Below are 14,913 nucleotides of genomic sequence, written 5' to 3' on the forward strand. Positions count from 1 at the left end.
TACCATGGCTTCTCTCCAGACACAGCTGGATGAGCTCCTCCAGTCAGGACAGGAGGTTCACCTGTACACAGACAGGGTCGGGAGGGGAAAGAGGCCGATTACCTGGATTCTCTCCAGTCAGTACAGGACGCTCTACAGTACACAGAGAGCGGTGGGAGGGGGGAACAAGCTACCCATCCCTGTTGTTGAAGCCGATACCCTGGCTTCTCTCCATCTTACAGATGGGTAAGATCCTCAGGTCAGTACAGGAGGCTCTTCTGTACACAGAGAGCGGTGGGAGGGGGGAACAAGCTACCCATCCCTGTTGTTGAAGCGATTCCCTGGCTTCTGTCCAGACACAGCTGGATGAGCTCCTCCAGTCATGACAGGAGGCTCTACTGTACACAGAGAGGGGTGGGAGAGGGGATCAATACTTTCAGGTTGTCCAAGGTCATTCATTATTAACACTATAAGTAATATCTTCAGTAAAGACTTTGATGGCGACAGGTCACACATGAGAGGTTGAGCTTTATTAGCTCCACCTTGAGGAAATTCCGGATACTATTATTTTACTTGCGGTACCATGCCGTACTATGCGAGAATATACAGTATTAATACGGTAACTTGCGTTACACTGCGACAAGCACACCGCATTATAATGCGGTATCGCCCGCTTGTTTTGAATTGCTGCATCTGTAGCTGAGTAGCATTGATACTGTCTTAATTTACTCCATGTAAATGGAAAGGTAGAGGGAAGAAACAAATTCTTGCCATAAACATAAAAAAAACAAATTGAAGGAATAGTGACTGGATAAGTGTGTTGGGAAATTTGATTTAATGAATAATAATATACAATCATATTTCGTTTTCTTCTTTTGAAAAAAAATGTGCTTTTTAATTACATTAAAAATATTGCTACTCATTTACGAATGAAAAACCTTAAAGCATGACAGTGGCTTCTGCCAAACAACACTTCTATCAAGTCATGCTTGAAATTTTCCAGAGGTTCAGTATTTGATTTAATCGGTGCTTCAGTTCATTTATGTGATTTTTATGTACAAACTGTACACAGGAAAAGTCACAAAATAAACAATTTCTGGATTATTACAAGTATGTTTGCCTTAAATCAGGTAAATAAAAAAGGTTTTTACTGTGCAATGTAAAAGACTGAATGAGATCTGACTGAGGATTTTTGATATCTTGAAAATAATTATGAAAATAACTATGAACATGATATGAAATTCATTACAAAGAACAAGACCAGAGTGGAAAAGAGTAGAAGAGTAGAAAGGAAATGAAAAACAAAGACAAATTAAAATGTGAAATGCAAAAAACATCATAGAAGAAGCCAAATTATGTATAATGTGTATACAATTATAGAAAGATTATGAAATATAAAGGTGTTTTAATGCCTGATGAATAAAATAAATCCAATTGAAAGGTGAACTTTTGATTGAAGATGATAAAAACATCTTGGAAAGCTAAAAAAGTAACCTGTCTATTCCTTTTGTAATTCACTCTTGAAATACAGAGATTAATATTTACGATATTATCAGATCTGTTCTGACCAATATAGAAATCTCTGATGAAATAATCTAAATCTCTAATTAAATAGTTTTTAATCAATTGCATAATGCGCCACCAGCTAATACTAAAAGATGTCCTGGTATTTCAGATAAGCAATGTGTATTTCAGATAAGTGTAGCGACAATGCTTGTTAATAAGACAGAATTAAGTGTTGCTGTGCTTTCCCAAATGAGGCTACATCTCTCTCTTCATTTCTGTGGTGCAGCCACAGAGAAGCTATTCATGTAGGCTGATTAAAAGATGTTTTCTTTTGATAAGGGACAGCTCCCAAAGGGGGATGCACTTAGCTAAGCCTGGCTATCATGATCAATGGTCATCCATTGGCGCCTATCTGTCTAGGGAGTGCCAGATGGACATCTGGACTGCATTCCTAAGTGTCAGGAGTAAGTGACTCATCTCACCTTGATCAACCAATCAGGGACTGGAAGGGCTGAGTAACCCACATGGAATTCTGATGCCCTTGGAACTTTCAGCCAATGAACGAGCTGAAGTTCCTCCAGGTAAAAACAGGCAACACAGAAGGCCTGAGAGACTATTTCGGACTATTCCAGCAGGAGAATTCTAAGGAGAATTCCAGGGGTGCGAGACAATTCCAGGGCAGGAAGGCCCAGGAACAGAAGGCTCCCAAGGGCAGGACATTCTCGCAGCGCGCCTCCTGACCATCCTGAGACTCAGCCCGGACAACCGCAGAACGGCCAGTGTCTCCGAGTGCCAGAACTTTCCTCTGTTCTAAGAGTCTAGAGCGGAGGTTGCCAGAGAGTAACCAGAGGATCCACCCGAGGTTAGCATCAGCAGCAAGCCCCGTGAACAGGTCGGAACTGTGGACAGCTGAATCACTATTAAGAACTAGCGCTTCATCAGGAACGAACCGGTCTACTTCCTGACCTGCTGGGACCCACAGTTATCTTTTCTCCTGAGCACAACTTTACTAGTTAAAGCCAACACTAACTAGCCGGTCAGTGAGCATCAGCAGCGCACCGTCGCAAGCCGCACAGCACAGCCTGGCACCGAGCCAGAGAGCCCGCAGGAGATCAACAGAGTATTCAACTTCAATGCATTACATCTCGAGAATTCAATTGTTATCCCAACCAGTTGATATCAATTTAATTCCTAAGAGTTATGTAATTGTTTTGAGTATCTAATGTAGAAGTTATAACCAAGTTCATTTATGAAACGGTCTAAATGAATGATATACCGAACATATGTCCTCTTGATATGTGTAACTCTTCATAACTGACTGAATATATACCTTTTGTATTCTGATAACCCTCTCGATAAGATCTGTTAGGTTTACATGCATATTCTATGAATTATTAAATGTATCCTCGTGTATTAGTACCTGTGTGTGTGCGTTGTTTGAGTTATATCGCATGGTTGGATTCTAAAGCCATTAAAAGAATCACTTTGTGATTTACGGCTACAATTAATAATTGTCCCCGTAAATGCCCAAACCCTACGGAACTGGTGCCTCGTGAGAGCACACTACATAAGCAATGATTTGAAAGACTGAAATATAAAATGTTGCAGTAATCTAGTAGAGGTGTAATTATTTGGCAAACTTCAGGTTTTATTAGTTATTTAGGAGATTTCAAGTTTTATTTTCTAAATATGTTGTAAAGGGATTTTTTCACTCTAAATAGGAAATTCAGTAATTTGTTTAAATGCTGGGGGTTGTGTCTGCCACTGTGGGCATGTAAACAGGCATGTCCAATGCTCCAGACATGCTCCTCATAAGCTGATGGGAAACTTCTTTGCTATTTTTCAATTACTTACACACACCCTCCACTGTGAGTGGTGCTGTACAAAACCCAACGCACAAATACAGTGCAGTCCATAAGAATTTGGACAGCGACACAATTTTTGCTGTTTTGGCTCTGTACTCTAGCACGTTGGATTTGAAATAAAACAATGACTATGAGATAAATGTGTAGAATGTCAGCTTTAATTTGAGGGTATTTACATCTATGTTGGGTGAACCATTTGGAATCACAGCCCTATTTATACATAGTTCCCCCATTTCATGGGACCAAAAGTAATGGGACACATTAACATAACCTTAAATAAAATTTGGCATGTTTGCAAATCCTTTGCAGTTGATGACTGCCTGAAGTCTGCGACCTATAGACATCACCAGACCTTGGGTATCTTCCCTGGTGATGCTCTGTCAGGCCTGTAATTCAATCATTTTTAGTGATTGTTTCGGGGGCTTGTCTTCAGTAAGTGAAATGCATGCTCAATGGGATTCAGGTCGGGCGACTGACTTGGTCAGTCAAAAACATTCCACTTTTTGGCCCTGAAAAACTCCTTAGATGCTTTAACAGTATGTTTGGGGTAATTGTCCTGCTGCAAGGGGAAGCATTGTCCAATAAGTTTTAAAGCATTTGGTTGGATCTGAGCAGATAAGAGGCTTTTGTACACATTAGAATTCATTCTGCTGCTGCTGTCTGCAGTCACATCATCAATAAAGACAAGTGAACCAGTTCCGCTGGCAGCCATACATGCCCAAGCCATGACCCTACCTTCACCATCTTCCACAGATGAGGTGGTATGCTTTGGATCATGAGCAGTTCCATTTGTTCTCCATAGTTTTCTCTTTTAATCACTTTGGTACAGGTTAATCTTCATATCATCTGTCCATAAGGCTTTTTCCCAGAACTCTAGAGGCTTTTTTATGTACTTTTTCACAAACTGTAATCTGGCCTTTCTGTGGCCTTTCATACCAGTGGTTTGAATCTTGTGGTGAACCCTCTGAGATGGTGTATGGTGGCGTATTCTTCTCTTTATGGTAGTCTTTGACAGTGATCTACATCCTGGAGAGTGTTTTTGATCTGTTCAGCAGTCGAAAAGGGGTTTTTCTTCACGATTGAAGGTATTCTTTGGTCATCCACTACTGTGCTCTGCAAGGTTATTGTCAGGATCGCTACTCCCCCTCTTGAGGGCGCTCCAGCCCTTCCTCGTTTTCCCCCATCGTTTACACCTGTTCCTTTGCCCAGCCCCTCTTTCGTTCCACCTTTAAAGCCAGGCGCAGGTGTTTGCCCAAGGCTTCTCATTGAATCCCGTTTCGTGAGAGCCCGGGGTCCTGCCGCATCTGGCTCCGTCATGGTTTTAGTTTCCTGTTCCTGATTCCCTGTCCCGCTGGTTCTGACCCGGTTCGTGTTTTTAGTTCCTTTGGATGGATCCCCTGGTCTTGGACTCCTGTTTTAGATTTCCCCTTTGGATATACGCTTGGATTGTTTGCCTTGGTTTCACTCCCCCTGGACACCTGCACTCATCGGACACGCCCCCCGTCTCCAGACCCCTCTCCTGCATGACTATTTTACCCTATTGTATCTTCACAATTCCGGATCGTGTCATCCGCATAGGGCCCGGAAAAAACTGATCGTTACAGTTATTTGCTATTGCTAAGCTCACCAGTGCATTCTTGCTTCTTAACAATGTACAAACCAGTTGGTTTTGACACACCTAATGTTTTGGCTATGTCTCGGATTGATTTATTCTGATTTTTCAGCCTCATGATGGCCCACTTTACGGGCATTAACGTTTCTTTGGTCTTCATGTTAAGAGCCAACAGCAACAGACTCCAGATGCAAATGCTACATCTAGAATCAACTGTAGACCTTTTGTTAGCTCATTTGTGCATGAATTAATGATGCAGCAACACACAGCTGGCCAAGAAACAACTGAGCAGCCAATTGTCCAATTACTTTTGGTCTCCTAAAATGGGAGAACTATGTATTAAAAGGGCTTTGATTCCTATATGTTTCAGACAATATAGAGGTAAATACCATCATTAAAGCTGACATTCGGCACTTTAATCTCATAGACATTGTTTCATTTCAAATCCAATGTGCTGGAGTACAGAGCCAAAACAATAAAAATAGAATAGAGAATAGAGAAGATTACACAAAAATAAGTCTATCATTCAGAGAAGGGTGAAGGTGTGAACCTAGTTTCAGGATGAGTTTAGTTTCTGTTGCCTTTCTGTCATGGCAGTTGAGAAACCGTTCTTTAAGAACAGAGACAGAGAGATCAGTGTGATCATTTGTTGTTTATATTATTTTCTGCTCGATGACTGTCAGCCCATACCTAGTACCAGTTGGTTATCTCTCATGGCTTGTATTTAAACCATTATGTACTGGTTGCTTCAGAAGAGAAAGAAATTTCACAGGAAAAACAATTGCATACAGTGTGTCCAGTCAAGGATACAAACTCCACCACACAGGATATTGAGAAAAACATTTGCTGGCTGCTAAAATCACTGATTTCATTGAAATGTAAATGAGTGCTTTCTTCCAGATATGGTAACAGTGTCTGGTACCCATACTCAGTCATCTTCCTCCCAGGCCTAGGATTACTCTCAGTAAAACTCAAGGCAGCGTGATTCAGCACTTCTGTGTCCTGGTTCTAAAAAAGAGAAAAGGAGTTACACATACTGTAAATCAGATAATGCCTAACTTTATGTAATTTAACTGCACACAATGTACACATTTATTCTACTAATGTTCTATATTCTTTTGTTGTTGTTGTTTCAAATACCAACAAAAAATAATGCAAATCTACTGTATGTTTAATGAAGTGATGTCCAAGTGGCAGAAAAAAAGAAAGGGAAAACATTTTCAGCTCATTTATTCTTTAGTCAAGGGTTTCAAATGATTAATAATTATTCAATAATTCAATTAAAAAAAACTATTCTGTATGAATTAACACATGTTCTTTAAACCTTTTATGTTAGAAATTGAGTAATTTATTTTCAGAGGTTACTGTTGTACCTGTTTGTAAATTGAGCTTTCTCTCGTGCACTGATGGAAAAATGCACCAAGATGTGTATCTTCGGAGAAAGCTGAAAACAGAATGAGAAAAATTAGCCTTTGTGCACAGTAACAACAGCAAAACGAATTATGTAAGTGTCAATTTTCCTAGTAAAATATGATTTTGAGTGATGAGTTATTATTATTTGTGATTCATCTGCACATTGCTTTCCAACACTAATGAGTCTCGTGACTTGGCATGTGGCTTGCAGTGATGCCAGTAAAGATCCTTGTATTCTTCCAGTACATTTGCATTTAGGGACTGTGGAGCTCACAAATGACAAATTGGCTGTGCATGCTGGCATGTTGTAGGAGCAGGACTGGATGTCTCATTTCATTAGACAAGTATAAAAATATCTGGAAATTTCAAATTGGGTGGGGAAACAGTAAAAAACTGTAGATAGATATATCTATAAATACTTTATGTTAAGAAACCAAAAAACTTGTAGTAGAACATTTAATTTAAACCTCTAAGTACTAAAACAATGGCATAAACTTAAAGCAAAAGATCAAAAGTAACTAACAAATTTTATGATTTATCAGACTTAATTTTGATTAGGGATTCTATTCATCATGTGCAGGTAATTTATAAAAACTGACCTGTTTTGTGCTTCTTCATCAGCCTGTAGGCTAGGAATGTGATTAAAACCACTGAACTATGGTGAAATAGTTAAGTGTGACTTCACGACCAACTCCTGTTTTTAAAAAGCCAGTGAATTATGAAAGAGAAAGAGAGTGTTAAATGATAGAGAAGAAAAAATATTTTTATAGATGCTCCTATTCTTTTTATATTCTTTCTATTCTTTTTATGCTCAGGCACTAAGATTTCCCTTCTGTGGTAAAATTCCATATAAATATTCAATACTTAAACGGGCACAGTTAAGACATTAAATATACATATACATACTGTATACAGTACAGTATTGCATACAGTAATATGTTTATGTTCCTAAATCAATCTCTTTTATGAGCATGTGAAAGGCATGGTGAATCGATTCTCAAAAATTACTGTACTTTGCATGATTGGAAACAAATACGTGATTGCGAAATGCTGTGGTGTTACTTTTACAAAGACGGTCAATGAAAAAAAGAATGAGGACCAGGGCAATACTTTGAGTTTACACTTACAGCTTGTCCAAGGTCATTCATTATTAATACTATTAGTAATATCTTCGTTAAAGACTTTGATGGCGACAGCTCAAACATGAGAGGTTGAGCTTTATTAGCTCCACCTTGCAGAAATTCCGGATACTTTTATTTTGCTTGCGGTATTATAGGAGAATTTACGGTAACTAGCTGTATTTACCGGTAACTCACGGTAGACTGCGTACAGTGCACTGGAAAATAATGCGGTATCGCCCGGGCATTTTGAATGGGTGCATCTGTACGAGTAATAACAATACCTGTTATCTCCAGAACTGTCCCATTCCCAAACACTATCTCCCAGCATGTGACCACAGCACAAAGTAAATCCCAGCATCAGACGGGCTGAGGTTTCTCTTGGGGAGGTTATAGACACAGCTCTGTGCTGGAAGCTTAGCTTTAGAGCTCCCCTCACACTGATCACTCCTCTTTCCATGAGTGTAAATTACTCCTGGGAGGGATTCTTCTGATCCAATCCTTAACCAATAAACATCGGGCTCTCCTTCATAGGTCTCAGTGTGTAGTGTACACTGGATAGTAACATCATCTCCTGGCTTGACTGGGACAGATACAGGCTGCTGCACAACGTTCCTGCTCACTGATTCTGATTCTAAAATAAACATTTATCAATGTTTATCCATTTGTGTTATCAATGGAAAGTTTACTAAACATTTTTCAAATATAAATACCAAACAAATAACATATAATGGATTCACCTTGTATTATAGAGTATTATTATATTCTATCAGATAAATATACATGAACATGAAAATATAAACATATAAACATTCAGTCCTGTATGCATAAAACACACGCATATCTGAAACATGTCACCGAAAATGAAGGAAGAAGTTAAACCATTTCTTTTACCTGAAAGCATCTGAAAGGATCCATTCCCAAAACATATTAAGTTTAAGAAGCTGACTCCACAATAATATACTGCAACATCTCCTGGTTCAGTGTTTGAAAGTGTTAGATTGAAGCTGGTCTTACTCTTCTGCACTGTAAAACGGGGTTTATCTTTAAATTCTTAATGAAACACAGTCCCTTCAGAATTGGAATAGGAATGTACTATGTTCTATGGAGCCTGTCCGAAAGACTGCTTGAACCAAATCCAGTGAGCCATCTTATCGTGTTGTGGAAAATAGCACTCCAGAGTGAAAGAGTCTCCTAGTCGCACTGAAGATTTGAGAGGAGGCTGAGAGATGTCTTCCATCAGAGAGACAACTTTAAAACATAAAATATTTTTTTTGTGGCTCACACATAGAACTCAACATAACAGAAAAATTATAATTCACCTACCGTGCAAGCATAAACAGAAAAATAATATTCGTAAGACCTTAAAGTATATGGTAAATGTACTTCATGTGTTAATACATATTTTTTATATGTCTCTTTAATACATGGTAAATTAATGAATAATACTTGGTCATAAAGGTGCCTATAATTCATCATAACCAAAATAAACAAAGTCAATTCCTGTTTTCAATAATATTTTCAGTGTGCAATGCCCGTTTCTTTATTTGTCTAACAAATTTCCGATTGTAAAATTTAAAAACAAAATCGTATTTTAAACACATTAGTTTTCAATAGCGTGGGGGATGCCTCTTAAAGTATAATTTTGTTATTTAAAATTTTATAGTTTTGTCCCAGAGAAACAAAACAACTCTAATAATTCAAATTAATAGAAATAAAATCACAACATCCCAAAATCTTTATGTAAAAAATAAAGTAAAAAAAAAATTTTGTTACTATTTGACACTAAATAGCTTTTCTCTGTTATAAAACACCAGACTTACAAACTTTTGAGAAAAACAGAAAAGTTGTGCACAGTCTGTCCATCACAGTGGTTCCTCTGTTTTTGATTGTTCTTACACACTGCTGACTGGCAGTATGGGATTGCAGAGCACCTGACACGAACATTTCTCTGGTAACTGCTTGGGAGGGTAGCACACAAGTCGTCTGTGCGGGGATGCATATGGTCAATCACTTACATGTGTAGGGGTAAGTGGAAACACGCACACAGATATTTTCGTATGTGTTATATAATACCTTCAGGTGTGTCGATGCAGACACTAAACCCATCCACAAAAGGCACAGATTTAATTTGTTAGACCTTTTGTCTAATGTGAGTTACAAGTTTAACAATACTGTACATATAATTTAAATTCAAATAGGTATTAAGATTTGAGTTTGTCATTTTAGATAATGTACTGCAGGATTCCTATAATTGAGAAAGTGATAAGTCAAATGTGTCTGACAGTAAATGTAAGTAACACAAAAACAGTATAGCACAGGAAGAGCAACATATCATTAGATTGTATAATGTTTGGTGTGCTGATGGCTTTTGAAGTTTCTCACTCCTTGTCCTTTTGTTTGTTATTGTCATTTAGTTGAAATTCCTTCCTGGGTGAGATAGGCCCACCTAGCCTACCTGGTATTATATACTCCTACAGATCTCCAAAGAAAGTTCTGTGGTGGTTGTGGTTAAAAGATATACTACTGATATGTAGATTTTTCAGGAGAACTACCCTACCTAAATGATTTTGAATGATCAGGTCATTCCTTCTTCATATTCAGCTGTCAATGGAGCTGCTCAACTGTTCTTAGAAGTGTAGAGTTATGAACTTTCTATATATAAAGAAGTCAGGGCTTTGAAACTGTGACAAAATCAGTCTCTTCCTAAATAATAAAAATAATGAATATTTACCAATACATTTTTTGAGAGGCAGTTGCATATGAAACAAAAAAAATAAAAACTAAGAATCTATGTATGTGGAATTCTTAATGAATCCCTAGTTTACTTTATGTATTTGAATCTCTAATTTATTTTATACCTATTTTACTCATGTGGTTAAATAAATGGGTAAAGAATATTGAGATTGGGCAGTCCTGTCCTGACGTTTGCTCTTCACTGTATAGGTTGATGGAAACATGTCCATGACCAAAAGATATTTCAAAGGAAGTCAGAAAAAGAGTAGTTGATGTTTATCAGTCTGGTGTGGGTCAATAAACCATTTCTAAACATTTAGGACTTCCATTCACTGACAGGCAAATGTAAAATATTCAAGACCATGATAACCATGCCCAGAAAAAGTTATCCTGCGAAGATGTCCACATGAGCAACCAGGAACAATATCTAGGTAACTTATCTAGGTATCTAGGTAAGGATCTGCAGGCCTCTCCCCAGTAAACGTGTTCATTCTTCAACCACTAGAAAAGACTGAAAATAAATGGTTTTCATGGGAGGATAGCCAAGAAGAAAGCATTGCTCTCTAAAAAAGATAATTGCCACTTGTTTCATGATCACTAAAGAGCACATGGATGAGTCACAAGACTACTGGAAGGATGTTCTCTGGATAGTTGAGTTCAGTTGAGTTAAATGTTTTGACCACAATTAGCAATGATTGAACATTGCCTTCCAACAGAAGTATCTCATCCTGACTGCCAGTCATGGTGGTAGGAGTATTATGGTTTGGTTAGGGCTGCTTTTCTGCCACAAGATCCAGGCAGCTTCCATTATTGACAGAACCAAGAAATCTGCAGTGTATCAGTGAAGTGGGTAATGCCATGAGACAATGATCCTTCACATCATATACATCAGAATGGATGAGGAAGCAGTAATAAATAATTTTGGATTGGCCAAATCAATATCTGAATTTAAACCCCATGTTATGACTCGGGGTGCTATCTGCATTGAGTTTGTACGTTCTCTCCTTTTTTACATGGGTTTTATGAGTGTGTGCATGTCTCTGTTTGTGTCTGTGTGCCTGCCCTATGCAAGACAGGTATCTCCCAGAAAATGGATGGGTGGATGAAGTATTATGGCAGGAACTGAAACAAGCTGCTTGTGCAAAGAAAACCTCCACTGTCTTTGAAATGAAGTAGTTATATATTGAATGGTGGTGCAGAATTCCTAAAAATCAATGTGAAACAATAAACAGTTACTGCTATTGAGAAGTTAATTGCTGCTCAGATTACTGATTTACATGAGTAAATAATAATAATAATAATTTAGATGGTGCCTTTAAAAGTAGCTTCTCAAAGCACTTTATAGCAAGAAAAAATAACAAAGATAGGAAATATGCACTTCAAGATGCAAGGAGAAGGTACAGACAACAATTAAATAAAAGCATTCATGAAGTAGATCTGGCTTTTAAAGTGCTCAGGGAACATGACTCTGATATCCTTGGGGATAGAATTCCTTTCAGCTATAAAATGTAAATGATGTTGGGGGTTAAACATGACACTAGAGTTAAAATGAAGGTTGCAAGGTGGGGAGTAGGAAGACAACATGTAAGTTGTACAACAGTACTGAGGTGTAGAGACTTACATGAGAGTGAGGTGAGTATGAGAATTTGATTTTGAATTTCACAGGAAACCTGATAGGAACCCAGTGCAGGGACTCCAGGACTAGAGTAATGTGATCCCTTTCACACAACATGGTCTGGATTCTGCCTGCCAAATTCTGAAGTTTGTTCAGTTTTGCATATGTGGGTCAAACATCAAGCCTGGATCAAATATCACCCCCAAATTTTTCAATTTAGATTGAAATTCAACTACAGTACCATCCACAGATAGGGTTAATGCATTGGCTTCACATAGTCACTTTTTTCTTTTTTTTATTGGTGATGCAATCAAGAGAGTGCAGAGACAGTCACCTCAGTTTCAGGTTTAGTATGGATGTAGATTTGACTATTATCTGCATAGAAAACCAGACCATGTGATCTTTACTAATGACCAAGTGGGAGCATATAAATGGTAAATAGTAGGGGTGCAGTATCGAACCCTGAGGGACACTAGACTTAAAGGAACCCAACTTCAGAACTGAAACCCCCAAGAGAGACAAAGTGTCAGCAATCATTAAGGTAAGAGTGGAACCATTTAAGAAAAATGTCAGAAATGCAAATTACAGTCTCATTTAGCATTCTGAAAAATAAAATAACTCTTCCACTTCATCCAATTCAGGGTCATGGGGGAGCTGGAGCCTACCCCAGTAAGAAACAAGTGTAAGGCACAATACAATCTGGACATCACAGGGTAGATACACATGTAGTGGCAATGGTTATTAATAAGACAGAATTAAGTGTTGCTGTGCTTTCCTAAATGAGGCCCCATCTCTCTTTCTTATCTCTGTGCTGCAGCCACAGAGAAGCTATTCATGCAGTTCTGATTTAGGGTGTTTTCTCTCAGATAAGGAGCAGCTCCCAAATGGGGATGTGCCCAGCCATGATGGCTATCATGGTCAATGGCCATTCCTGGCGCCTATCTGTATGTGAGATTCTTGGGAACATCTGGATTGCAGTCCTAGATGTCAGAGGTCATTGTGACTCATCTCTCACCTTGACCAACCAATCAGGAACCTGTAGGGCGTGGTAACCCCACATGGGTCTGAAATGCCCGCTAAACTTTCGACCAGTCGCCATCTGTCTTGGTCCTGGTTAAAAAGACACTGCACACCTCAGAAACTTTGCTTCTCCGGACACTTTTCACACCCTCAAAGACAATCAAATGACGGCCAGTGTTGTTTGTTTAGGGACTGAAACCTTTTTTCAGAAAAGTGTCGGCCTGGGGAATGCCCTACGTAAATCGCTAGCCAACGCCAACGTGAACGCTTCCCTTGATCACTGGAGTATACGTTTGGATTCTTGTCAACATCCAGAATAAGTTTTTATTCAGCAGCAACGCTACACAAGAAGCAAACCGAGTTTCCTCCTCCTAAAAAGTTACTTGTTCGGACCCGAGGTCACCCTCTGTGCATAGAGAATTTCTACTAGTCAGCTACTGGTAGGTCCCGGAAAGAGACACTGTCGGCATTTAGCCACAGCAGAAATCTCTCTTCCTAATTCGTCTGACTCCAAGCTGCACCCCGACTGGTTGTCCAGGAGCCAAAGGACACCAGGATGATGCCTATTGAATGCCGCAGTGATTTGACGCAGCCACTAGCTGGTTTTTGGTGTCCGTGCTGGGAAATACAAATCCATATCTGAATAAATTAACCCAATGTTTTACATTGCATCTTGAGAATTCAATTGTTATCACAACACAAGTTGATATCAATTCAATTTATATGAGTAATGTACAGATGCAGCCATTCAAAATGCGCAGTAAAAACCCGCGGTACAGTAACCTACCCGCAGGGCACCGCGGTAAGTGATTGGCTGGCCAAAATGACCGACAGGGGCACTCGTGGTGCATTGGTTGGTAGTGAAAAGATTTAATCATTTAATGTCTTTACTGTGCACATTTTAATCCGCTTAGTTTTGAATATTTATATGGAATTTTACCACTAAAGGGAAATTTTAGTAGCTGAGCATAAAAAGAAGAGGAGCATAACGCATCTGAAGGTCATAAACGATATTAATTTAGGAACATAAACATTACTGTATGTACATAAACTGTACTGTGTATGGCTGGTCTTGATAGTTTAAAGAAAAAATACACACCAGTCTTCCATTTCTCCCTAAACATTTTAAGCATGAAAGTTTTATGAAACGGTACCCAAATATGTGATTGCTGTATAGAATGAATTTTAATTTTTAAAAATTATTTAACACGGAAATTAAGCTGTTTACATCTTCCGCCTGAGAACAGTCACCCGTTGCTACCCAACGCAGAAACACAGTCACTAACTAGCAAAGAGAGCACATTAGCTAGCCAATATGATAAAGAAATAAATGATTATTTTGTTTATTTCTTTTCCATTTATTTCAGCATTTCCATCGATTGTACAAGCACTTGGAAACTGTCCAATCCCTAGTTCATCAGGCATTTTCTTTTATGCTGCGGGCATTCTCCTGGTCTGTGTCTTCTAGGATATAATGCCAGCGAACTCTTGTTTTTATGTCCACTATAACGACAATTTCCTTTGCTTTTAACCGAGCGTTTAAAAATTTCCTAAAATGAAAATGATTTACTTTATTTCCCTCATGGGATCAATAAAAGTATATATCATCTGTCTAAACTATGGAACAGAATTCTGGGGTCTCCCCATACCAGAGATTTTGGTAGGGCTTCAGAATGGTGATTGGCTGACACCATCTGATACCCCTCTGATTGGAGAAAAAAGACGTGCTAGTTTGTTACACATACAGTACTGTACCAGGAAGAGGATTTATTTCTATTCGAAACGTGTATTTTAAAAGTTTAAGAAGTAAAAACCTTACAGCTTACACATATTTTGTTATCTTTGTCTTATGCATAATAATGTTCACCGCTCTGTGTAGCAAATTAATAATAAACTTTATTTTATGTAGCATTTTAAATGAATATGTAATTAGATTGCTCATAAACCTAATCACTTGCTTTTTCTTTTTATTTAGGCTCAGATTTCAACTATAGATCGTATTATTAATAACCATAATAACAACCAACCAACAAAAACAACCATATAAAC

At 38.4% G+C, this 14,913-nt stretch overlaps 1 protein-coding gene across 1 annotated transcript in view; it reads right to left on the reverse strand.

Moving 5' to 3' along the window:
* The window catches only part of LOC138242145 (uncharacterized), a 43,681-nt gene extending 30,738 nt beyond the window's left edge, over nt 1–12,943 (reverse strand). The window contains exons 1-3 of the mRNA XM_069197292.1: nt 12,860–12,943; nt 8,388–8,514; nt 8,001–8,127 (exon numbers count right to left, since the gene is read on the reverse strand). Of these exons, the coding sequence (XP_069053393.1) occupies nt 8,001–8,127; nt 8,388–8,514; nt 12,860–12,943 (338 nt within the window). The remainder of the gene's footprint in view (nt 1–8,000; nt 8,128–8,387; nt 8,515–12,859) is intronic.
* Between the last annotated feature and the right edge of the window lie 1,970 nt (nt 12,944–14,913).

The sequence above is a fragment of the Lepisosteus oculatus genome, chromosome 13, assembly GCF_040954835.1.
Source record: "Lepisosteus oculatus isolate fLepOcu1 chromosome 13, fLepOcu1.hap2, whole genome shotgun sequence".
NCBI classification, from domain to species: domain Eukaryota; kingdom Metazoa; phylum Chordata; class Actinopteri; order Semionotiformes; family Lepisosteidae; genus Lepisosteus; species Lepisosteus oculatus.